This window comes from Alexandromys fortis, unplaced genomic scaffold (genome assembly GCF_014885135.2).
Source record: "Alexandromys fortis isolate MF-2015 unplaced genomic scaffold, M_Fortis_MF-2015_v1.1 scaffold_93, whole genome shotgun sequence".
NCBI classification, from domain to species: domain Eukaryota; kingdom Metazoa; phylum Chordata; class Mammalia; order Rodentia; family Cricetidae; genus Alexandromys; species Alexandromys fortis.
In genome coordinates this window covers 3,642,256-3,667,907 of record NW_026067970.1, presented here as the reverse complement: position 1 = coordinate 3,667,907, position 25,652 = coordinate 3,642,256, and the positions used below count along the sequence as shown (strand labels likewise).

Sequence of the window (25,652 nt, the reverse complement as noted above, 5' to 3'; positions counted from 1 at the left end):
GTCTCCAATGTGTGCCTTCTCTGTTTTCTTTAAGTGGGCACTTAGTGCTATGAACTTTCCTCTCAGGACTGCTTTCATAGTGTCCCATAAGTTTGAGTAGGTTGTTTCTTTATTTTCATTGAATTCAAGGAAGACTTTAATTTCTTTCTTTATTTCTTCCTTGATCCAGGTGTGGTTCAGTAGTTGACTGTTCAGTTTCCATGAGTTTGTAGGCTTTCTGGGGGTAGCAGTGTTGTTGAATTCTAACTTTAATCCATGGTGATCTGATAAGACACAGGTGTTACTAATATTTTTTTGTAACTGTGGAAGTTTGCTTTGTTACCGAGTATGTGGTCAATTTTCGAGAAGGTTCCATGAGCTGCAGAGAAGAAGGTATATTCTTTCCTATTTGGGTGGAATATTCTATAGATGTCTGTTAAGTCCAATTGATTCATTATCTCCATTAATTCTCTAATTTCTCTGTTAGGTTTCTGTCTGATTGACCTGTCCATTGGTGAGAGAGGAGTGTTGAAGTCTCCTACTATTAGTGTGTGCGGGTTGATGGCTGCCTTGAGTTTAGTAATGTTTCTTTTACATACCGGGCTGAGGGTGCCCGGGCTCCCTTACAGGGGACCTTGAGGCTCACCGCTCTGGGTGGGTTGTGGATGCAAGCCCAGTGTCTCTCCTGGTGCCCGGATCGGATCTCCTTGCTGCTTGGGTGGCTTGTAAACAAAGGGCCTACCTTGCCTGTTGCAGGCAGGCTATTGAGACAAAGGAGCTACCACCCTCCTGGTTGCCCTCCCGATTCGGATTCGGTCCCAGCGCCCGAACAGGCTGAGCTGGGAGATGTTACATGGTCAAAGAGGGGAGGGAGTCAGACAGAGCGGGGGGGTTGTGGATGCAAGCTGGGTGGGATAGGAAGAGAGAGCTCTTATTAACTCTTATAACTTATATTAACCCATAATTCTTGTCTGTGTTAGCACGTGGCTTGGTACCTTTTTCGGTGAGGCAGTCACATCTTGCTTACTCTGTGTTTGACTTCCTCTTGAAAGCCAGATGAATACACTTGAGACCTAAGATAGGGCCTTCTCTGGTCACTATATTCCCTTTGGGAAAGGGCAACAAACAGTTCAGGGGCTGCCCATCTCCTCTGCTCTTCCAAAGGAGCATTTCCGCTGTGAGGACTGTGTATGGAAAGCAGCTGATCTGTCTTCGCCCAAACAAGATAGGCCCCACTGAAGAAGGCAAGAGCATCCAAGTGACTGTTACTGCCACTTAGGAGTGACTGCTTGTTCACAACTGTAATGCCACAATGTGCGCACCAACAGCCTGAAATAATAGTAATAGTTAAGATTTATTAGGTATTTACCATGTACCAGCCCCTGTGTTCTGTGAAGTATACAGCTCAGCTCAGCTCTCTTAAATTCCCTTAACAACCTCATAACAACTGCATAAGCTGTGAGTCACTGACTTCTGTATCAAAAGATCAAAGCTCGGCCTGAGAAACTATCTCCAGTCATGAAGTTAGCAATCATCAGAACAAACCAGTCACTTCCATAATATGTTGTCTATCCAAGGGAAAAAGCTATTTTAAAATAAATAAAAAAGGATCAGAAAAGCTAGAGTTGCGTAGTCCTTTTACAGAAGCCAAGATAGTCAGGAGCCATCTGCCAAGTTCCAGATAAGTGAGAGGGCCAGGGATTTCACAATGCCCAAATTCATGCCATCAGCAAGATTGCTCAGCATGTGTCCCTACTCATTACCAAGTAGAAGAGATGCAACCTATTCAGAATCCAGAGCCACGCATCTCTAACTCTGTGTCATATCTGAGGCCCTTGAGCCTAAGCAGTGTGTTCCTGGCCCCAGTCTGGGCACGGCACAGACAGGATGTGTGTGACCAAATAAGAGGCCAACCAGAGCTGTTCAGATCAAGCTGTAACCAGTACATACTTGTAAATCTATCTAATGACTTTGAGGTAGTCATTGTGTAATCCTAAATCCAAATGTTCAGCTCTTTTGCCTGTGGCTGTTGTTTGGTTGGTTGGTTGGTTGGTTGGTTGGTTTTGTTTAGTTACAATGCTTTGGCTTCCTTGAGAGATTGTAAGAATGGAGGCAGGGTGTTGTTTTTGTTGTTGTTTGCCAAATTCTAAATGAAACAGGCTTCCAAAGTGCAAAACTAACTTGCTTCTTAATAACCTCACTTGTAATTGAAATGAAAAATGACAGCACAGGAAAAACGCATTGACCTGAATCAGTCTTAACAGAAAATTCCAAGTCCCATAATTCAAGTGCTAGAGCCTTTTAGTTTTAGGAGCCCGCCCTCACCCCCTGCCAAAAATATTTCCTAGTCATCAGAATACCTCAAGACTGCTTCACATTAATTTTAAAAATACACATTAATTTTAAAAATACACAGAGACAGGCACGAGTTGATCACATGATTCCTAAGCTTGGCCCTTCCTAGAAAGTGAAAGGTGAAAAACTGACCAGCACTTCAGTGCTTCAGGTGGAGCCTGAATTTAAAAGATTCTGCCAGGGGGTGGGGAAATTGTTCTGTAGGTGAAGTGCTTGCTATGCAAATGCGAGTTTGGCCCCAACATCAACATAAAAGCTGGGTGTCAGCAATTATCCTAGTGTGGAGGGCCAAAGACCAAGAGGATCCCTGGGACTTGCTAGTCAGCCAGTCCGGTTGTACTAGGGAGCTCCAGGTTCAGTGAGAGATGCCATCTCAAAATAATACTTATGATAAGGTGGAGAGAGAGCAAGGATCTCTTCATTTACATCGAATTCTGACCTCTACATGCAGTCACACATGTGTACATGCATACAAACACACATAAGCAAAAGATTTCATGGCCCTGGGTTTATCTATAAAGCTTTTTGGCATACTCAATCATTTGTTTCTAGTTTCACAATTGCTTTTTAAGTTTGGGGGAAATCTCAAGTTCTTTTATTTGATAACTTTCCAAGCAGTCGTTTGGTGGGAGGGTTATTTGTTTTGTTTTTTGTTTTCCTTTTTAAAGTGTATATTGTATGTCTGTGTTTGTGTGTGTTAGAGAGAGAGAGAGAGAGAGAGAGAGAGAGAGAGAGAGAGAGAAAGAGAGAGAGAGAGACTGAAAGAGCGAGAGAGGGAAAGAGCAAGAGAGGGAGAGAAAGAGAGATGTGTGAGGTGTATATGTGTCTGTGTGATGTGTGTGGAGGGGGAGCATACATATGGAAATCAGAGGACAACCTTTCACCTTTTGGGGGGTTCCACAGTCTTTAGTGGTAACTGTCTCTTCTTGTTTCACACTAGAATGTTGGAGTGGGGTCAGGCCCTCAGAGTCTTTGGTGTTACCCAGGAGATGCTAATGTGCAGTTCTAGTTGAAAACCACTGGTCTCAGGCACGTGGTGAAACAGCAGTGACTAAAGCCACACAGCTTGACAACATAGGGTGCTCCTCGGCGCCCTCTGTGACTGCCTCTGACACCGCTGCAGCTCTCAGTGCTTTAAGCAGGGGTCATCCAGACAGTAAACAATCCCTACTTGTGAGCAGGAAAGCAAGTGAGTCTGTAATAGAGTGTTGTGATCTTCTTAAAGGCAATTTGAGGCCCTTTCCCTAGTAGGTGTGGACAACCTGTGGCCATAGATCACTTGTACTTTGCACAACCATGGATACACACAACACAAAATTGTAAACCGACTTAAAACATAAGACTTAGGTGTGGTTTTTTTCTGCTTTTCAATTTTATCACTTGATTACACGGTTCTCTGGTATGTGTTTTATAGATGACAACATCTGTTGCAAGGAGTCTGGTCTGCTGGAGAGCCAGGACTTTTTTTCTGTTTTGTCTAAAGCTAGTTCTTCGATACCTGCACAGAGTACTTGACATATATATCCGACTTCCCATAAACATCGGTTAATCTTGGTTATTTTCAACTTGGTTACTCATTCAGTGCTTTTCTAGTTAGGATTACCTCATCCTCAACTTCTTTCTCCTTTGGAATCCAAGCTTTCCTAAACTTATATTTCCTGAAGGGGAAAGGGAAAGAAAATTTATTTTAATGCAACTAGGAAAGATGTCACAGTGTATGTAAGTTTCAGATAAATGCGATTCGCAGTGTCAGAATTGACCTTTAGAGGGAAAAAATCCTTTTTTGGCAGGTGAGGGTAGTTTGGGTTACAAGGAAAGAAGAAGAACAAATGGGAACAGATCTGCATTAATAAATATTCAGATCGCACCCGCTCCATGTCAGTGTTCGTAGGCGGTGTTGGTACACATGATGTTGGGTGACGGGATTGTGCACCCTCTCTCTTTTCACTTTAATTGCTTGCCTGAAAAGATCCCGACAGCTGCAAAGGTTGCTGCTCATCGCATTGTTGATAACTCAGGAGCAATGTGCATGTGCAATTTGCTTCATTATTGCCCACTAATAACCAATACTGGAAAAGGCTTGAGCAACCAAAGCAGCCATAATTTGACATAATGGTTCTCTCTTCTTTCTCCCATTCCTTAACCATCCCACTGTAGAGTTAGCCACATCCGATGTGGCAGTGTGGGTGCTACTTTACTGTGGCTTTGTTGTTGTTCTGTAAGTTTAGTATAATAAAATCTAATGTAATTTTTTTTTAATCCAGGAAAACAAAGACACAAAAGATTTCATGTTTCTCGGTAGAGTTAGCATTTCTGGTTGTTTAGAGTATTGGTTTTATTGTTTGTTTGCTTGAAGATTTGGTCTGGCTTTATTTACTGCCATTGAGTAGCAGTATCTGAATGGAAGAGAATTTCTTTCTCTCGGTTTCAGAAGGACTGGAGGTGGTCAGTTCAGGATGGGGCTTCATTTGCTCAGCCACACACACACATCCCTGCTCTGCCTAGGATGACTTCCATTTATAAGATTTTCTCATGTTAAATTGATTCAGAAGTGGCAATCATTCGTCCAATCACCCTAGAGGAAAACTGCTGCAAAGAAAGGTACAGACCTTTCAGGAGACTTCCTTAAAGTGCTGTATCTTACTAACCAGAATGTAGACTCGATGTTTCCAGGAATGTAGGGAAATGTAGTCCTGGCACCAAGCAGCCATGTTCCAGAGCATCATGATGTAAAAATGAGTGAAATGCCTGTTGAACAGCATCTTGCAGCCCATGATAACTTTCATTTGCAGAAAAACTTTTAAATTTTTCTGTGCATCATCATGCTGCTGACTACCAAAGAGAGACAATTCACAATTGTGCAAGTCTTAATTTCAAAATACTTCATGAGCAGCACGGCTCCATCTCACACTGGAGATTTACTCCTCATTTCCACTCTAGGATAAAAGTACTGTTCTTAGCAATATTTTGGAGATAAAAAAAAAAAAAGAGCCCTAAGGCGTCCACAGCTAACACTGAGCACAGCAGTTGGCCATGAAGAGTGGTGCATTGTCTTAACCACCAAGAAGTAAGAACGGGGCTGGAGAGATGGCTCGGCTGTTAAAGGCTAGGCTCACAATCAAAAAATATAATTAAGTAAGAACTAAGATTGAAACAAGAATGTAATTCCCTTAGAAAGCCTTGGAGACTCATATACGAGGTATACTAACCACTGAATTAGGGACCCGGGTTTGACTCACCCCACCCCACCCCAGCCTTTTCTGCTCAGTTGTGAAATGTACCAGTCACTTGAGTTCAAATGCAGTGTGCCCCAGGCCTTTCCTTATCCCTGCTGAGCTGAGGCTGGCTGTGTTTCCTAATGGCATCTTCAATCAATGCTTGTTACTATGTGTCGCTCTTCTGAGGGCATGCGGTAGCTCTGTTGCCTTTTGGAATGTGTGGGGGTGTGATGAGAGTCTGGCATGCCCTGTTCCTATCTGTATCAGGAGCCCTTTATCCCCGACCCCCTCTCTGAAGCTCCAATTCTTTGTTTCTGTACAGCGTCTTTCACACATGAGAAGCAGACCTCACTTGGAATATCAAATGTTTTTCCTAGTTTGGGGTTCTTTATCGTTGATAATAAGACTCTCATTCCACATAAGAAAAATCTTGTACTTTACCAAATCTTGTCTTTTGTATCAATTTCCCCCTTCACCTTCCCTACCACTATTCACTCTTTTCTAACACATGGATCATCTTAGCTTTTTCCCCGAGTGGCTCTGCTTCGTGTGTGAAACTAAGGCTGACTCTCAGAGAGCCTTTCAGCCCTTCCATGAGGAAGCGAGCTCTGCTGCATGCTGTGCCCCTTCCCCACAGACCACTCCAGACCTCTTTCACAGGCCAGTTTCTTTCTCCTTCTGCTCACCTGCTCAAGCCATTTTCTAGTCAGACTCTCAGAAACCTTATTTCAAAAACTTGCCCTGAGCCTCACAAAGAATCATAGCACATTTCTGAAGCAGTTAGTATACTTGCTGGTTTATATAGAAGTATTGGGGGCTTTTTGTAGTGTGTGTGTGTGTGTGTGTGTGTGTGTACACCAACTTTACATATAAGTAGGTGATGTGCACAAGCCTGTGGAGGCCAGTGGTCAGCCTTGGGCATCAGCCACCTCCTTTGAGACAAGCCTGTCATTGTCCTGGAACTCACCAGTTAGACTGGCTGACCAGTGAGCCCCCCTCACTGCTCACCCCTGGGATTTTTATGGGCACTGGGTATTTAACTCAAGTCTCAAGCTCGCAGGGCAAGCACTTTACCGACCGAGCTATCTTCCCAGCCCTTGGATTATTGCTAACTGGCTGTTGCAATCATCTTTCTGGCTCAGTTGTGAACTACTGACTTAGAATTTCCTCTAAGCAAAGAGCACATGACAAGTATTCAGGATGTCTTTCAGGAAATGAATTCAATGTCTTTGATTCCACAAAGAAAGCCAGGTCTCCTAAAATCCAGGTCGCAACCACCTTTGTATCACTGCCCTGCTGCCCACTGCCCAGCCTTCTAGCCTCTCAAGTTAGACCATGGGAAAACCCAAAAATTACCTACATGCAGTAGCTCTAGTCTTCATAGCCATCTCATGGGTCTCTGGCGAGATTTCTCAGCCTAGCACTGACATTTGAGGTCAGGCAGGTTTTGTTGTTGTGAGGTTATCCGATTTTGTGTGCTGTAGGATATCAGTGGGATCCACTGGTACACACCCTTCGGTATCTCTGGACATTGCCGTCGCAGAGAATTGCCCACAGTTCAGAACCACCCCCTCAAGTATCTCTACTTTAAAAATCTATAAATAATGAGTATTGTCTGGTCAACCCTACTGCCCTTTTATAGTGCCCACAGATTTCCCCCAGTGCGTGCTGCCTTGAACTTAGAGCCACACTAGCTTCCTACCCTCACCTGTGAATGACTCACCGTGGGCTCCATCAGCTCCCTCTTGTGTTTTGTCTCCTTTTGAACATGTGCTCTTGCTCTTGTCTGTCTGCAGGAACACAGAAGCTTACACTAAGGTCTGTGCTGGCCCATATGATCTAGAGCTCCCTAGGCTGATGCTTATCTCTGAATCCCGAGAAATTTCCTTCTCACCCTGGTTGCTCATTCAGCGATTGAGCCTCCATCATGGTGGACACTAACGATCTAAGCCTTTGGCTTAGATTTGCCTGCTAAGACCAAGTTTCCTAGCTGGTTACTATCTTAGTGGGTGACCACAGGACTCTGAAGGGTTAAGGAAACAGAACAGCGGAGCTTCAGCCCTTTGGCCATGCTGGTCACAGGCTGTGCTGAAGCTGCAGTGTTTATGCATAAGTCAGCTTCCTGAGCATTTTCTAGAGAGTTCCTGGTTCAGTCATGTTTAGTCACTGACTGGTGGCAGGAAAACTCAGGCTCCACATGTGAACATGAGTGCTTTTTACTAGATGCTGTTATTGTGTTGCACAGAGTCCCTGACTTTTAGATATTAAGCTCATAAAGTTTACAGCAACACTTAGCTGCATCTGGATTTCACAGTGAATTGGGGAAGGCAAAAGTCTCAAGTATAATTTGCACTAACTTTCCTGTAATGGAAATTATGGCCTGGGAAAAGTTTCAAATGGCATGTCCATAAACTAAGGAAAAGTTGATCCATTCAAAGGCTGGTTACATACACTCATATGGTTTTTTAAAGTTCAGTGCCAAAAAGAAATATTTATTTCAGCATCTGAAGTAAACCAGCAATGAATTTTAAAAGTCAGTCTTTGTAAATTGTTGGTTCAACAAATTTAGTCTTTAAAAATAGAGTAAAAGTTGCAACAAAAATGTACTGGGCTTATAAGACAGCTATAAAGTCTTTGTGGAGTCCAGTATTACAGCTGGGTGCCAGCAGCGAACTGACTTCACCTGCTGGTGATCCGAACACTGGCGCAGTAACCTCAGAACATGGGGCCTCTGCTTCTAGCCCCGATGGTCCCAGCTTCATTTAAGGAAGCTTGTCCCAGAGGCTTGCATGCTTCCATGGCTTGTGGTTTCCCACATACCTACCCCTTTCTTCTTTCCTGGCTCTCTCTCTTCCCACCCTTTTCTTGTGTTTGTGTTGGTGGCTTTCACTTGGTCTAGACTCTGCCTGCAGTGCTCAGTCATCATTCCCTGAGTGTCACTGCCTTGGCCTTGGCACCTCAGTGGTGAAGTACTGGCAGAAGCCTGTGGGTGGAGGCACAGGTGGAACTTGTTGGCTAGGGATGTAACTGTAGGCTGATTATTTAATTAGGAATCAGCAGATGTCAACATATGGCCTCTCTTTTCTCTACACCTGCTTAATGGAATCAGAAAAAAGAGTCCTGACCGGCTGCCAGTGTTCTGATACTGTTTCTAGCCTTGCTCTCTCCCCTTGTCTATCCCTCCATCCGTAGGCACTTGGTGGCTTTCTTAGTTTGTCTTCATAACCACTTAAAGAGTTCTCTGTTTTAAGCTCTGAGCTTTCCCCCATGCTATAGCTGGCATCTTTGAGTGCAGGGTTTCTCAGGGATTCAGCAAGGTTCAGCTTCTGGCTCTGGAGATTGTAAATTTATCCAGGTCTCTTTATGTTCTCATATTCTTTTGTTATGTCCCCAAACACTGTTTGAAATAACACGTCTCCTGCCTCTGCCTCCTGTTTATTCCCCTTGGTGGTTTTTCCCTACCCACTACCACATTTTCTTGGGGCCCTGAGTGGTAAAGGAAACAACTGTGCTTGTTTTACCCAAACTCTTCAATATTCCCATCGTGGAATTAATCGGCTGCCGCCCCCTGCGTGTATTTGTTGGGCCCTAGAGAGCAGAGTGCTGCCGATGGGAAGAGTTGAGTTAAACAAGTGTTCCCTGTGGTGCTAGCAGGAGAAGAGGGTCTGAGAGGCCCTACCTAGGATGCTGGGGGAGAGTGTGCTGAACAAAGTGACATCCGTCTTTGCAAGTTTAAGAGCTGAGGGGAAGGATGGAAGCTGTACATCCATTCATTAGTATCAGAATCACCCAAAGATTACAAAAAACAGTGAGGGTTCTGGGCCTACTCTTCAAAATCACTTATCCTCCTGGGTGCGCACTGGACTCTCTGGGGTCCTCTACTGTTGCAGCCCGCAGCCCTCCCACCTCCATTTTTTTAGCCCTCGCCTGCCCCCCCCCACATTGTTGTGATGCATTTAAGCAGGAAGTGGCGTACTTGGAAACTGTAGAACATAAAGATGATCTCCCTCCAGACCAGAAGCACCTCTTTTGTTCACAGTGACTCCCACACCTACAGATCGCCAGGGAGGTTTGCTTAGTTTTGCTTGAGAGGAAGCAGAGCTGTTTTCTGACTTTATTAATTTTTAAGTAATTCTAGGTATAAAGTCCCAGCAAGGCACAGTAACTAACATCATAGCCAAAGCCATGAGGTAATTACTGAGTGCTGGTTGACCCACCAAATAATACCAGTGGAGTTTTTGTTTTGTTTTGTTCTTTGTGGGCTTGAAGATGGCACTAGGAATGATTATTTATTAAAAATACCAAATACCACACAACAAAAGCAAACAAACAGAAAGACAGTGTGCAAGTACACACCTGTAATCCCAGCACTCAACTCTGGAAGTGGGAGCAGGAGTTCAAGGTCATCCACTGCCAAGTAGTGGACCACATGAAACTTCCCTCAAAAAAAAAAAAAAAAAAGGAATGAGAAAAGTAGAAAAGTTAGAAGTCACAAGCATTTGTTGTCACTAGTTCCCAATGATAGAAACTATAACAGATGAAGAGGGGCTTCAGGGCTGGAGCAAGGTGGCCTTGAATCTTCTATCATACACATCATATTTCTTATTCTTATTGACAGGAGTTGAAGTGTTCCTTCCCAGCCTCAACCATCACTTTATATTGTTTTAATTTTAGTATTTATTTACATTTTTATTTGATCTTATTTTATTGGCTTCTGTTGTTTGAGGAACAATTGGAGCTAGTGTTGTGACAATGAGGACCGGGCGATTCAGTTCAGTCCATGACCTTAATGATCACAACCAGGAAAAGCTTTCGCTTTGTACACCGTCCTCACCATAGAGTAAATACCTCCCTGAGATGGTAACAGACACACCTGCTGTCAGCTGTTTACAGACTGCTGTTTTAGAAACTTAGCGGGACTGTTCCGGGGAAGAGACTGTCATAATCTGTGTCTTTTTCTGTTTGGTACTGCCCTGCCCCGCTAGAAAGTGTAAGTTTCTCTTCCTGTCACTTGTCAGTCACATAGAGGTCGAAGAGTGCGGTTGTGTATCATTGTGCATTGGCCACGTGGTACAAACTGCCTAATCACCTGCTTGAGGAGCATCATGTGGATTATAAAAAAACAAATGTGTTATCTACAGACCCCTTTAAAGTGAATTATATCTCTGAGAAGCTGCAGCAGCATTTCCCATCCTCATTTCATTGGCACTCTGAACAAAGAAGCCAGAGAAGTGCCTCGGAGATGCTGTGATACGGCCATTCGCCTCTTCCTAGATTACTTACTGTAGCGGCTTACTGTGTGCAAAACCGCAGAACCACCTTTGCATGGCACGGCGCATAGGATAAGGAAGTGTTTCTTTTTATTTGTACTATCTAGTGGTACCAGGTGATTGTGTTCCCTTGCCACCATCACCTGTGGAGGAGACGCTGCCATCCTGGAGTCTTTTCCTTGTAGGGTGTTGAGCATCGCAAAGTTATGTTGCTGTCAGAGAGGGAGAAGTAATGAAAGCAGCTATTATACTTTTACTGAATGTGAAGTGCTCGCCAGCATAATTAAAATCCATAAAACAGCAAGTCATGATCACCATGGGCAGTCAGCAAGTGACAGGACCCATGCTTATTTGGGACCAGCAGTTGATGGGGACTCTCCAGGAGCCTTGTTTTAGTCTCTCCTGACTTGCACCAAGTACGTCGTTTGATTCACAAAACTTTGGTGGATGTTTGTTCTAATTAAGGTTGTCTTGAAGAATCATTTAATCTAAAAAGAAGGTTGAGGCCTGGGGGTATTTGTCCAGAATGTGTATTCTAGAGAAAGTGGCAGGGGTGCTTTATCCCTAAGGAGCTTCAGTGGTTGTTTTGTTTCAGAGAAGGTGACATTTGGAAGTTTCCAGAAGTCTGCCTCCAACTTATAACTTAAGGCAATGCAAGCATAAGTCAAACATAGGTTATAGAATATGTTGAAGCAAAATAATATAGAGTTTCTGAATCTTGCCTTGCAAACAGTGTTGAACATGCTCCATGCTCTGTCAGACAAGATTGCCATGCAGTTTCTGTGTCAATAGCAACAACATTTCAGATAAGCATTAGGGAGCTGTAGCATGCTGTAGAAGATACTTGACCCCGGCTTCAGAGAGATAATGAATCCCTCCTGTGTTGCTATAGCAAAACAGTAGAGAGGCTCAACTTATTGGGAAAAGAGTTTTGTTGTGACTCACAGTTCTAGAACTTCAGCCTGTGGTTGACAGGTCACATGCTTTTAGGCCTGTTACAGCAGAACCACATACTGGGAACAAGTAGCTGATTGGGATGTGCTGTCCTCATCCAGCCTGGGAAGCTAGAGAAGGAGGACAGGTTCTCATCATCCCAAGTGACCTGACTTCCTTCCACTAGACCCCACCTTCAAAAGATTTCAGCACCTTCTAACTGTACCACAGACTAAGGACCACACCTTCAACACACAAGCCTTTAGGGAAACCTCAAGATCCAAGTTACTTCAAGCTTGAAGTAGAAAAGTATAATATAAATGTATATACCTGCGCGCACACACACACACACACACACACACACACACACACACACACTAATAAAAGAGAAAAAATTAAAATCAGGATAACTTGGGAAAGCAACATTTAGAACAATTTTAGAAAGTAATAGCAGTGTGATAACAGAGGGATGACTAGAAGATGGTGTGTAGAAAGACTGTTTGATTGGAAGCCAGGTACAAGAGCAAAGAGAAGATGAAAGATGGCTCTTTACCCACTGATACACAAATTGTAAGCTCCTAATAGTGCTCATCTACTTCAGAATAACTCCGTGTGACCACATATCACAAAAGAGCAGCTCCCCATCCATCCGTAGGACCAAGTTCAAATTGTTTGGTGGGAACTTGAGAAACTGTCCACTGGGTTTTTGCTTTTGCTTGTTTTTATAATTTCCTTTCTTGATTTCACAATTTCTGTCTCCAGCCTCATCTACTTTGGCACATCAGTCACCATCTGCACCCACGGCCTGTCTAGCATGCCAGTGGCAGTTTATGTAGACAAGACATTTTCCCCTCTGAAGTATGGTTCTGGAGACTCCCCTCCAGCAAGCACGTTCTGCACAGAAAAGCAAAGATGTGTTGAGATTACAGCAGATTTGGATAAGTGTTAAGGGTTGTGTTTGAAAACTATTTCTCCCTCATGCCTTTAATCCCAGTACTTTGGAGGCAGAGGCAAGTGGATCTCTGAGTTCAAGTCCAGCTTGGTCTACAGAGTAGTTCCAGGATGGCCAGGGTTACACATAGAAACCCTGTCTCGAAAAAACAAAACAGAGGAGGAGGAAAAAGAAAGAGGAGGAGAAAATTTAAAAGGAAAAAGAAAATCATGTCCCTTGAGAATGCCTTCCTTGTATCTTGACAGCCACTGAGTTTATCCCTAAACCAGCCATCAGACTGCAGCCTCAGCTGCGGTTAAAGTAACTGGGGCTGAGAAGGGGAGGAAATGTGAATTACTGATCTGTTCTCATCTGCTCTGCCAAAACCCTGAGACTGGGCTTGATGGAGCCTTTCAGAGACTCTTTGTCTCTTGTTCCTAATTCAGCTTTCAAGGGTTTACAGTGGCAGAGACCCAAGGAAGGAAGATTTCTGAATAGAGTTAGTTCCCTGGAATTCTTGGCACAGGAAAAATGATAGAGTGAACGTGAGATTCTTAACTTGGACGTAATGAATGAGGCTGCTGGCTCTGCTGCCCGCGTGTATAGTCTGAGGGGCAAAAGCAGTGTTAATCTAATTATTGCCACCCCTGTTCTCCCTCTGCCATCACCTGTTAGAGCACATTGGAGTTGTGTATCTTGGGCCACCATATGCAGTAAACACTTTGTTGCAAAGGTACTCGAAACAACAGACATCAGAGCAGTTACTGCCACCTGCAGCTGAGACTTCTGATCATGGGATGGTGTGGACGAGGTTTTAATGAAAAGAGATTAGTGTGAAATGCTTTAACCTTTCTTCATGAAAGTAATACAGAGTGACTCCCCTGCCCTATATATTGTTATATGATCATTTCTTTTGCATATACTTAAGAAATGATTTCTCCGCATGTGAACCCTGAGACGATGCTTCTGGTGTGAGGACTGCGCTATTACTGGTCTGTACTGGAGACGCAGCATTGTAAGGTGTTGCTGTGCTGTGACAGTCTGCCTCTTTGAGGGGGAGCCCCGGTGAATGTGCTGTTTGTTGACGCTGAAGCACTAAGAGACTTTCTAATTAAGTCTAGAAAAGCTATAGTCAATTCATTATACATTCACAAAGGAGAAGAGCTCTCCAGAATATGAATCTGGACTCAGAAGTGTTCAGTGAGCAAGAACAATACTCCATAGATTTTCAGATTGATGGAGCTTTTCAATGTAAACTAATTTGTTCCAGTATTGAAGTGAGCATAATTAACAGAGGCTTGCTTTCTTAGGCCGATTAACCACGGAAACCATGCCAGCATTGTAACTGTATGCAGTGAAAACCAGTATTTATGAGGGGGTTGTGCCAGCGCTTGTGTGACAGATGGGCGTTTTATCACTGTTGATGTTTGGAATTTCTTGAAAAGCAATGTAATATCTTGTTTTTATGAATGAATGAACAAGTCATTATGCTTTGTGGACTGAGTTTTCCCATTCTAAGTTAATCTTTTTCTCTCTTTAACCTCTGTTACTTTATGTTAGGGATCCTCATATATTCTGATGTAAAAAAAAAATCCTTAAAAAAATCGTCAATGTGTTTTATTGCAGATACAGATCCGCGTGTTTTAGAGAAGCAAGAGCTGCAGCAGCCGACCTATGTTGCTCTCAGTTACATCAATAGGTAAGCCATTCCAGAGGACGCTGCTGCGTGCTGCTGCGTTCTCGGTAGACATCGCTTTCCACCAGTAAATGCTTGCAGTTTAAAAATGGGCAAATTAGATGATTTTAAAGCAACCTCTACGTGGAGATTTCTTGTTTCTCTGTTGAGGGATATAGATTATAGCCCATTGTGCATATGTATATGATGTGTATATGATTTACAAGCTCATTTTGGAAGTATTTGTATGCAGGGTTAGAACATGCTCTTTTGACTTCGTGGGGCAGTGTGAGAGATTAGTGGATTTATGTTTGAGTGAACCTTTTAAATCTTGGGGTGAAAAGGTACTTTTTTATGAACTGAAAACATGGTTGGAATATCAGAATATATTGGACTCTAACAAACCGAAGTCATTTTGTAGCAGCCCATCTTTTCAGTAGAAATACTGTCAGCAGCTGCCCCTATGTATAGAGCAACATGAGTTTTCACTTAAATCGATTCAGAGCCTAACTTTAGACAACTGTTTTGTGCTTAAATATCAAACCTAAAAGAAGACTTAGTGTTTTGGCCAACTCAAATAATTAAGGAGACAGTAATTTGAGGGCAAGAACTCAGAGTCACCTTTGGGTTAAGAAAATACACACTCTCAAAGCAAAGTGGAGAGAGTAAGAGCGAAATTAGTTTTTAATGAGCATGAGAACTCTCTGCCCATAACTCAGTGGCTGGGTTTCTACTGGCTATCCCTTTCCCATAAGGCAAAGATCTTTTTCATTCTCTTGGTGCCAGAGCATGAGCCATGGTCCGGAGAGAAAGTCTGCCCGTGAATTATCTGCACTCTTGATGTTGGTGTCATTGTAGGGAAGGTTGTTCACTCCTGCCCAGCCATGGCTGTGAGTTAGTCACCTGTGCTCAGCTTCAGGTACTTACGATGAGGCAGCCTCTAAATGCTTGTCATTTTCGGATTTCCTGCTCGTCGGGCTTTCCAAGGAGAAGCATAAGATGTCTCTAGTCTTTTATCAACCATATTTTTGACATATGTTGTTAGACTACTTTAATAATTGCCTCAGATTAAATAAAGATATCTGAGTTTTTCACAGATCCTGTGCAATTTCCAGTACTTAGCAAGAGAGCTGAAAATCTTTAGTTATATTCATAGAACTGTACTGATGGTGACAGATCTAGTCTAAAGGAGCAGACATTTCTAGTAGTCTAGCAAGCTTACTGTGACCTTTCTATGAAGAAAGTATGTGTAAGCTTGCCAGGTTATCAATGCCGAACAAACGACTCTTATGTGGGGAACGTGTTGTATTGAGGACTTAGTACTCCTCAAGTGGTAGACACTCTGAACACTTGTTTGTTGGGAGTAAATAAAAACCTACTGGAGGAACAAAAAGGAGGTTCAAACAGCTGAGAGCTGCAAAGCTGGCCATAATGCAAAGAAGAGCTACTTAAGTCTTGGGGCCTTAAGGAGAAAAGAGAGACATAGTGCCAGGATCTAGACAGAGCCACTGCCGATGGAGAAAGAGAGCTCTAAGGCTGGAGAAATGCCACTCGACAGCAGTAGCCTCACTGTGACGGAAAAGCACACTCCTCTATTTCTTTCTTTGTTTTTGTTGGGTTTTTTTTTTTTTGGTTTTATTTTGTTTGTTTGCTTGTTTGGCTTTGTTTTGTTTTGGAATAGGATCTTGTTATGCTGCCCCTAGAACCGGAAATCCAAGACAAACTGGCCTTGAACTTGAAGCAGACTTTCTTTTATAAATGATAAAGGTGAAGGTTACAGAGATGGCCCAATCAATAAATGCCTGCCTTGCAAACACAAGGACTTGAGTTCAATCCCTAGAACTCCTTTAAAGAAGCGAGCGTGATCAGGCAGACTCACCGTCCCAGCACTTAGGTCCCAGTGGAAACAGGCTCACTAGTTCACACTCACGGTCCCAGCACTTAGGTCCCAGTGGAAACGGGCTCACTAGTTCACACTCACAGTCCCAGCACTTAGGTCCCAGTGGAAATGGGCTCACTAGTTCACACTCACAGTCCCAGCGCCGTGTATCCCAGTGGAACAAGGAGAATGTCCAGCCCTCATTTGGTGAGTTCCAGATTAGTGAGAGCCTGTCTCCACAAACAAGGTGAATGGCTCCTGGAAAACAACACCTAAACTAAACTCTGACCTACACACACAGGAATGAATGAATAAGAAAGTAAATAAATGTAATTTTTAAAAGTAAGATGATAGTACCATTGGGGGATTTGTATCCAAACCTGAGTAGTAGGTTCCAGAATCAAACTATTGTGCAGTCAGATTTATTGGGATATCAGAGACAAAAAAGGAAGAAAAGAGGAAAATATTGAAGAATAATGTTGCAAACACAATAGGACACCTAATCAGAGAGGTCAAAGATGTAAACTAATATAGAACAGTCACCACATCCCGTCTAAGCACATGTCAGCAGCTTGCTCAGAGAGAACGGTGGAGGCTGTAGAAGCTAAAACCTCTAAGTGAGGCGTCCGTGAATTTCTTTGCAAGGTGCCGCCACATCACAATCAGAGCTGGTCACGTAAGGTGTGAACCCCAGCATAGCAGTGGTCAGCTGTGGTGGGGATGCACGCCTCGGCTCTGTAGCCAATAGGAAAGGGCAGACAGAGAGACCATGGGCAACCCTCTTCCACCATTATTCACCCAAGAGGTTGAGCTGGATGAACTGCTAAGGGAAACAGAGGGGCGTCCACCAAAAGCTGCTGAAAAGCATGTGCTGCTCTTGGTTTTCTTCAGGTTGCTGTCTGAGCAGTTCAATAGCTACCTTAAGGAGACAAGGTAACTTTTGGGCTTTTTTGAGACAGGACCTCACTATGTAGCTTTGTCTGTCCTGGAACTTACTGTGTAGACCAGCCTGGCCTTGAACTCACAGAGATCTGCCTGCCTCTACCTCTGAAGTTCTAGGATTAAAGGTGTGCATCACCACTCCTGGCTACACAGTAACTTTTTGATCGCTTGTGACTCTACAGAAATAGGTTTTGGAGATAGCATTAAAGATAAAATAGCGTACATGGCCAAGGTTAATAATTATTCTGTGTTCTCTCCAAATCTTAATAATATTTTTATTAAGATAACATAAATTGAAATTTCCAAATCCATTTAATTTTCAAATACATACAGCATTTGGTATAAGATGCAAAGGCTCCTCATGCCAGACTGAGAGTTAGTGCTATCTTGTGCTCCATTCTCATCGTGTGTTGCTGAATGAAAGTCTAACGTCTCTCTGTATTACAGCTCCAGTTCTCTGGGTAAGACTCCCCTGCACTGATTGCTGCAGTGAGCTATCAATTTGACCTCTAAAAATGATTTTAATTTGCTTTAATATTCACTCTTAAGGTTGAATCACAGTTTTCTCTGGGACATGAATTTCAGGAGTGCTTCAAGAGCCCTCCCACATGGCCGTTTACCCTCAGGAGGACAGTCTGGGCTGTAGTGCTGGGGAGCTTGAGTTAAGTGAAATAGATTGCTAAGCTGGATATGATGCTGCCCACCTGTGACCCCAGCAATTGGGAAGCTGAAGCAGGAGGATCACAAGTTCAAGGCCAGATGACTACAAATCATTCCTTATCTCAGTTCGAAGTTTTCTGCACAGCAGGGTGCATCATTTCCTCTTCCTCTGTGCCTGATATCCATTTTCAGGCTCTAAATGAAATGATATCATTCTGATGTGGTTCTTGGGTATTTTTTTGCCTGAGGCACCTAATGGGACTCATGTTCTGAAAACATCATTTGAGGTTGCTAAACGGTTTATCACTTCCACCCCCTTCCTCGGCCTCTCCAAGGATTGAGGTTTTATACAGAACAGCTTTCTGTTCTTTTTGTAATTCAAAATGCAGAACTGCTATTTTTCCCCTCATGATCAGCTAGAGAAAAGGAAGAGAGAATTATGCCCAAGCATGCTCCCTCCAGTTGCCTTCGAATTTTTGCGCTTGAGAATAACCTGTGTTTACCTCATGAGGTGTCTTTTCCCTTCCTCTCATCTAGACATGATGCAGAGTCAGGCTGCCTATCTCAGAGTTCTGCCTGCTGTCCATGAGCCATGTGGCAGATGGCTCACCCTGCCTGTTTCCCTCATCCCGAGCAATTCCTTCATTGCTGTGCTGAGATGATTGATTTGCATAAAACAAATGTCAGCACCCATGACATAGTGACGCTGTGTGAACAAAGACCCTGTCCTTTCTCTGTTCAAGGCAGTAATGAAAGAGACAGTAGCAGAGAGAGTATGGCTTTGGAGGAGGCCAGAATAATTTACTCGATGAAATAAACATCATGAATCCAGGAGCATTTTCAATTCCCACCCTCCAGGACAGTGGTGACCCTCCGTGGTTTTTACTGAAAGAATGTATACATTTTCTTGAGTATAAGTAGGTGATAAATTATTCTGAAAACTGTAAGAATTCTTCTGTAAAAATTGCCCATGTTCATAGAAGAATCTTTGGGGGAAACTTTAACTCAGCATTCTTCCAAATTACAACATAAAAATGTACTAAGCAATGGCTATCACTAATTGTCTCACCAAAAGTAGCTAGAGAAATTATATGATATAATGATTTTCAGATTCTAGACCGTAGGTAGTTCAAAACTGATCCCCGAAAGAAGGGCAGCTCTAGGGGTCATCACCACCACCTGACACTTAGGAAGGTGTCCTTACTGTAGTGTAAAGGGTGAGAACCAAGCAGAGCAGAGCCACTCCTCAGAGCTGAGAAGCTAAACATCAGAGCTGAGGTTAGAGCTGTGCTGCTGTGGTTCCCAGGTGGGCACGTTTGGATACGTGTGCATTTGTGTACGGCTGGGGAGAAGATGACTGGAAAGGGGGCTGCTACAGACATTCTAGCAAACCGCATGAGGGTATGTGTTAGTTACTTTCCAACTGTTGCCTTCGTATGCCACTATGACCAGGGCAACGTAGAAGAAGAGAGTTCATTTGGGCTTACAGTTGCAGAGGATAGAGCAGAGGCTACAGTTGGCACAAGAAGTTGAGGGTTCATCTCTTCACTAAAAACACAAAGCAGAGAGAGAAAGAGACAGAGGAGAGAGAAGAGAGGAAAAGAGGGAGGGGACAGGAGAGAGTGGAAATGGCGGATGGGCTTTGAAAACTTGTAGCCTGCCTCCAGTGACACACCTCCTCCAACAAGGCCAGCCTTTCTAAACCTACCCAAAAAGCATCACCAGCAAGGGACCAAGTATTCAAATATCTGAACCTATGTAGGATTTCTCATTTAAACCACCACAGGTCCTCCATGAGACCAGGCTGGAAATACACTGCACATGGTCCGAGTGAGCATGCCCTATGGAGTGGGAATGGAAGACTTTGTTATATCCCACCCTGATCAGCATGGAAACAGGCTGGTACTCTATAATCATGTTACCAATATCAGAAAGGTCTCAAACGAGAAATAAATGCTTTGTTCTAGGAGCAATAGTGTTTGAAGTCAAGATCCCATAAGACCCTCAGAGGAGGCAGACCGAGCTAGATGGTCTTCAGATATAGTTGGGGTTCTACAAATTTGACCTAATCAAATATTGATTTGGTTAGTTCAGATTGATCAGCTTAGATTGAACTAGCTACTAAAGGAAAACCCAGCAGTCTTCATGGCGGTGCTCAGTGCCACAGCATCTGGTGTGCACTAAGAAACCACTAGACGAGCAGTTTTCCCTGTGATAAGGGAACAGACCTCAGTAGTGCGCGATCTGGGAGGACTAAATGGTGCTTGAACGAAAAGACTTGAAAGCAACATCACCATGTGCTCAAGGATTCGGAATAAAAACACACTGAATAAGACCTTGTTTTGAATAAAAATAAAATGAGTCTGGATTCTTTGTTTTGGTTTCTCCTTCTACTAGAATGTAAACTGTTAAATGAAAGCTTTCTTTTTTTTTTTTGACCCCTTCTCACTCCAAAACCTCACCTAATCCTCCCACCTCTTGCTCTTGCTTTTTTAATTGAAGTAATTTTTGCCAAGTTATAATCAGTCATAGACTTGTAGAACACTCTGTATTTAGCAAAGCTTGCACTAGCTTTTTCTTATTTATACAAACAAGACTGAAGCATTTGATTTTTAAATCTAAGAGCACAGTTTTTTCGTCATAAACCCCCTGTTTATGGTCTTCTAAGAGCAGTCACGTTTATTGCAGTACAAGCCATGATATCCTAGCTCCTCCTCTTTCTACAGATCCGAAGTCTCTGCTATGTGCCCCAGTCCCAGACTGAAGCTTGTGGCCTAATGCATGCCATAAACATGTTACATGCTGTTAGGTCTCAAATGCCAGACATTGAGCTACCATTTTCTTAGCCCGCGTTTTATGGACACCCATTGAAACAAAGCTGAGATGGCTGCTTGCCAAATTTTCTCTGTAATGTCTCTTTCCCAACCCGGCCTGTTCACTGTGCTGTGCAAGAAGCATATATGTACATATTCTTGTGGGACCCCTCTGGTGTTCTGGCTTGTTCCAACAAAATTTTGTTGTGTTGCTTGGAGAAAACACACTGTGGGAAAGGCGAGGCCGCAGAGCTTTGCAGGTGATAGACACACCAGGCCTGGCCCTCCAGATCCCAGAGCTGACAGCTCCGAGGCAGTCGGTTCTCTCAACAGGTCGCTCACATGTTTACCCTGCTTCAGGCCACTCCGTTTTAGTCTCTCTTGTGTTTACTCACCAGTATTTCTCACTGATCTTCACATCTTTGAGTCCAGTTCTAAGCTATGTGGCTTTTTAAAATTATTTTTAATTTTTTTTTGAGATTGGATTTTTTTTTTCAATACAATTCACTGCTGCTAAAAAAAAATCTAGAAACAATGATGGATTTTCTCTTGCTTTCCTTGCCAGTCCCAGGACTCTGTCCTAAACTATTTTCCCCATTGATGCTCTCCCATGCTGCGTCTTCATGCGGCCTTCTTGATGGTACACTGGTCTCAGAATTCTAGTATCTCAGCCCTTCCTGCCTCTGTGTGCCTCCACAGTCAGGATGGCTGCTGGGTAGCAGCTCTGAGTTTACTATCTAGATGCATTCCCTTGTCCCCATGAACTTGCCCCTCGCTGTCTTCAATCCTTAGCCTCAGATAACACTCACCTGCATCTCTCTGCCCTGCAGTACATGGACCCCACTCCAAAGGAGCACATGGCCTCATGCCTCACCGTGGTGAGCACAGGCTGTCCAGCCTCAGCTGTGCCTTCCGCGTTGTCCCATATTCTTTTCCTTTCAATGGAAACTTACTCAGTTGAGCACAGCCCAGCTCCTAACATTTCCCAGTATGCTGGGAATCTCCAGACGACTTCCCCATCCTCTCACCAGCATAGGACCGCAGCTCACCAGGGGAGCAGAGGCCCTTCAGTGTTTGGTCCGGGGGCCCCTTTCGTCTCTAAATCAATCTGGATCTTTCACCCTTGAGGTTTCATCCTCTTCTTCAAAGCTGTCACCATGGCCAGCACACCACACCCATCTCTCCGAGGCTTTGGACCCCTTCTCCTTGGCTGCTTTTAGTTCATCATGTCACATCTATTGTACGGTCTCTATCCTAAGAATTCCCCTACTTCTGTCATTTTATGATGGGCACCTGTGGCATCTTTCTTAAGGCCTTACCCTGCTTACACTGATAAGGCTACTTTGGTTTTGAAACCCTTTTTTTCCCTTGACTATAGTGAGTTTGTGGCCAGCCTGGCTACATTGAAACCCTGACATGAATAATAAATTCTTTTTCTTTCTTCAGCCATTAACTGGTTCTGACTGGTTGCTTCTACCTCTTTGGCACAAAGTGACTTTCCCCTAAGCTCTGGTCCCAGAATTCTGGCTTTCTCTGTGTTAGTCTCTTATCTTTTCCTTTCCTGAATGTATGTGTATCCCATGAAGTTAGCTGTCACTTGAAGAGGTTCCCTGACCCCTGTCCCAGTTTTCAAGTTCTCATTTCTGGCTGCTTTACTTCTGTGGCCACAGAAACATTCTAGCCAGACTGACTAACCCAGTGCCATCCCTTTAAGTTACTTTCCTTCTAAAATGGCCTCTTGATGTTATTGTTCAGTTGTGCCTGCCTACCTATTAATTTAGAAAACACCAAATTTTTCTAGACTACAGAAAGACATCTTCTACTTGTTTCCCTCGACCCATTTTTCAACATTTTGTATCTACTTTGTCTGTCACTCTTCTCTGCTTATAACGTGCTGTTTTGGACTGACCAAGAATTCCCTAAGCTCCCTCCCTTCTGTCATTCTCTCTACTGCCTGTAGGTACCATCAGAAGAGCTATCAAAGGGTACATCTTTTAGCCCCATGTATAGAAGCTGTGGTGTTTTGCCCTTTGCTTGGGTCGTTTCTGCTTTGTTCTGACCTAGATAATCCTGTTCATTTAGACACATTGCAACCTATTTTATGAAGAGTCCCCAACCTCCTGAAATTACTTATTCCCTTGATCAAGTTTCTTTTCTAACATCATAGCATTGGTATCATTCACTATGACCACTAAATATTATAAAAGTTTAAATTGTTTACAATATATTTGAGAACAATAACTTTTCTTCCAGTCTCCTACGAAACTTACCACACAAGGTAAATAAATGTCAATACCACAGGGTGATTCAGGTTTATCAATATTCTCCCTGTGTGCAGACATATCTGTAGGTAGGCAAGATGCCCCAGGGAGGAGCCTGAGGTGTGGTCAAGAAAAGGAAGATGCATGCATAGAGCACACATGTGTAAACTTCCCTTTGTTCTTCTTTAACAACCTCCCAGTACAGATATATCTAGTGCATCTTAAGTTAAATTCTAAGACATGAGTATGCAATACCTAGTCTTCCTTTCTACTGTCGATTGTTGAGTATTTTCTTCCTTTCTGCATCTGGTTGGATATCCCCTACACTGCAGGCCATCCCAGGTTTTCCTATCCGCTAGCTCTGAGCCTTCATTTTTCCTGGTCATTTTTCATAGTACTTTTTGCTGCCTGAAACGCCTTGGTTTATGTGATGGTGTGTTGAGTCCCTGCTTCACCTTCTAACTTGTGAGCCTCACAGGGTCAGAGGCTTTCTGTATTCTCACTTAGACAGCTGCATCTTCAGTTCTTAGAATGCCATTGCACAGTGGGTATGCAATGTGTTTTAGATAAATGCAGAAATAGCAATCAATGTGTGTGTGTGTATTGTGTGTGTATGAATTTTGTTTCCTTCTTATCTTGTCTTTTTCTCGTCTTTGTTTTCTACTGTTTCACACCTGAGTGTATGGCAAATACTTGGCATGTGGTATAAAATTAAATCACCAAGTGGCAAATTACAGCATAGGAGATGACCTTGGCGATCCTCCTACCCCCACCACACATACACATTTACAAAATGACTCAAGGAGCTATAAGCCATACCTCTCTTATTTCACTTGGAAATTCAGACTGCTGGCAGTAATCTACTTGATTTATTGTTTTCCCCTTATGTGCAGCACCTCGGAGTTAATTAAGAAGGCCGTGAATCTTCCCTCTGTAGGTCTAGTGCATTCCCGTTTGCAGACTGCACTCATATTGCTGAGACTGTTGATTTGGGACTCAATTTGAAACATTACTTAATTTTCTCACATTGAGGTTCATTACGCTGATCCTAAAGCCTGGTCCTGCCTTTGAAGGCCCTTTCACAGGCAAGCTTTAGATCAGTTCCGTGTCTCAGCTTCTAAAAAACTTGCTCTCATTTCCTCCACCACAGCCAAGACCTTGGTCATTGACTCAGAACAGCTAAGTCAGTTTCTGTCCCTGTGAGTCCTTCCTGTCCTCAGCCACTGAGCAAGGTTCCCTGGAATTACTCACCATTGGCCTGAACAGAGGGGCTTCCAGCTATAGAAGTCTGGGCCAAGAAAGAAATGATCTCCACATAGACATATCACCCCAAAGAACACCCAAGGCCACCCAGCAGAAGAGAACAGTGAGCCATGGAGCAAGACTAACCTCAACTCCTTGGGAGTGGTGTTGAAATGGTGGTGTTTAAGGAATGAGGTACATTATACAAAAGACTATGTCCCTGTCCCAGTGTTCTCAGCAATGGCTGGTCGCTGAATACCCTGAGCATGTAGCACTCAGTGCACGTGGCTGTATCATCAGTCCTTGCAGTATGTCACAGCTTTTACCTCCATCTGAGGAAGTAAGACCTGTTAGCCATCTCTGTGCCTTGGACCTCTTTAGCAAGCTGTATATATATATATATATATATTTGGACTACTTCCCAAAATAATGTTTTTAAATTCATGAACTAAAATATATAGAATTACAAAGAAAACCAATTCATAAAATTCAGTTGTCACAATAGTAAAAATGACAGATTTGTGATATAATGACACATGTGTTTCTGAGCCAAGTCTCAAATGAGAAAGCTTAGGCACTGAGTTAATAGCTTCCAGAATTTCACATGAATGTGACAGAAATATTTTGAAACTTTGGCTACATTTTATACCATGATAGAAATATATACATGGCATCTAAAACTACACAATGTTTGACTAGTGTAGATAGTTTTTAAATGCGGTGATTAGCTTCATAAGTTTATGATTGACAGGCACTGGTTGCTACATCCCAATTAGATATTCAAACTCCTGAGTCCTGGAGATGTCACAGTTTTCAAGTGATCAAGTCTTTAGAGCTGGCACACATTTGAATGTAGGGGAGTGGGTGCGTATAGAGGTCAGAGGTCAAACTTAGATGCTGTTCCAAAGAAGCCATCCATCTTATTTGTTGAGACAGGCCATCTCCTTGGGACCTGAGGCTCATAGATTGTGCTAGGCTGGCTTGGACAGTGAACTGCCTCTGCCTTCCCAGGGCTGGAGTGAGTCTACCATGGCGACACATCTGGCTCTCTGTGTGGGTGCTGGGACTTGAACCTTTGTCTCCATGCACACAGCGAGCAAGTTCAAGGTCCTCATGTTCTTGAGTCACGATCCTTCTCACACTACACCTATTTTTCATAAGATATTACATGTATTTTATGTATCACCCTCTATGTTAAAACATGCATAACCCTTTCTGTCTTACAAGAAGTCCATAGACTTACAAAGATCTGGTTTCTTGTGAAATCATGCTTTTTTCTTAGATGAGTCACAAATCTACTTTAAAAGCTTGCTCTGAACATCCCTTCCACACACAATACACACATATTCTCTTTCTCTCTTTCTCCTTTCTTTCATCCATTCTTTCTTTTTTAATAATTTTTTTGTTCATGTTTCCTTTTTTTTCTTTTATTTATTTTTTTTCTTTTTTTTTATTTTATTGAGAATGGGAAAAAAAAAGTTTCCGCCTCCTCCC

The 25,652-nt window shown here is 43.1% G+C and overlaps 1 protein-coding gene across 2 annotated transcripts in view; it reads left to right on the top strand.

Annotated features, from left to right (window-relative positions):
• Jazf1 (JAZF zinc finger 1) overlaps window positions 1-25,652 on the top strand; it is a 306,547-nt gene that overhangs the window by 156,681 nt on the left and 124,214 nt on the right. For both annotated transcript variants that reach the window (XM_050155439.1, XM_050155440.1), the window contains exon 2: window positions 14,313-14,385. In XM_050155439.1, the coding sequence (XP_050011396.1) occupies window positions 14,313-14,385 (73 nt within the window). The remainder of the gene's footprint in view (window positions 1-14,312; window positions 14,386-25,652) is intronic.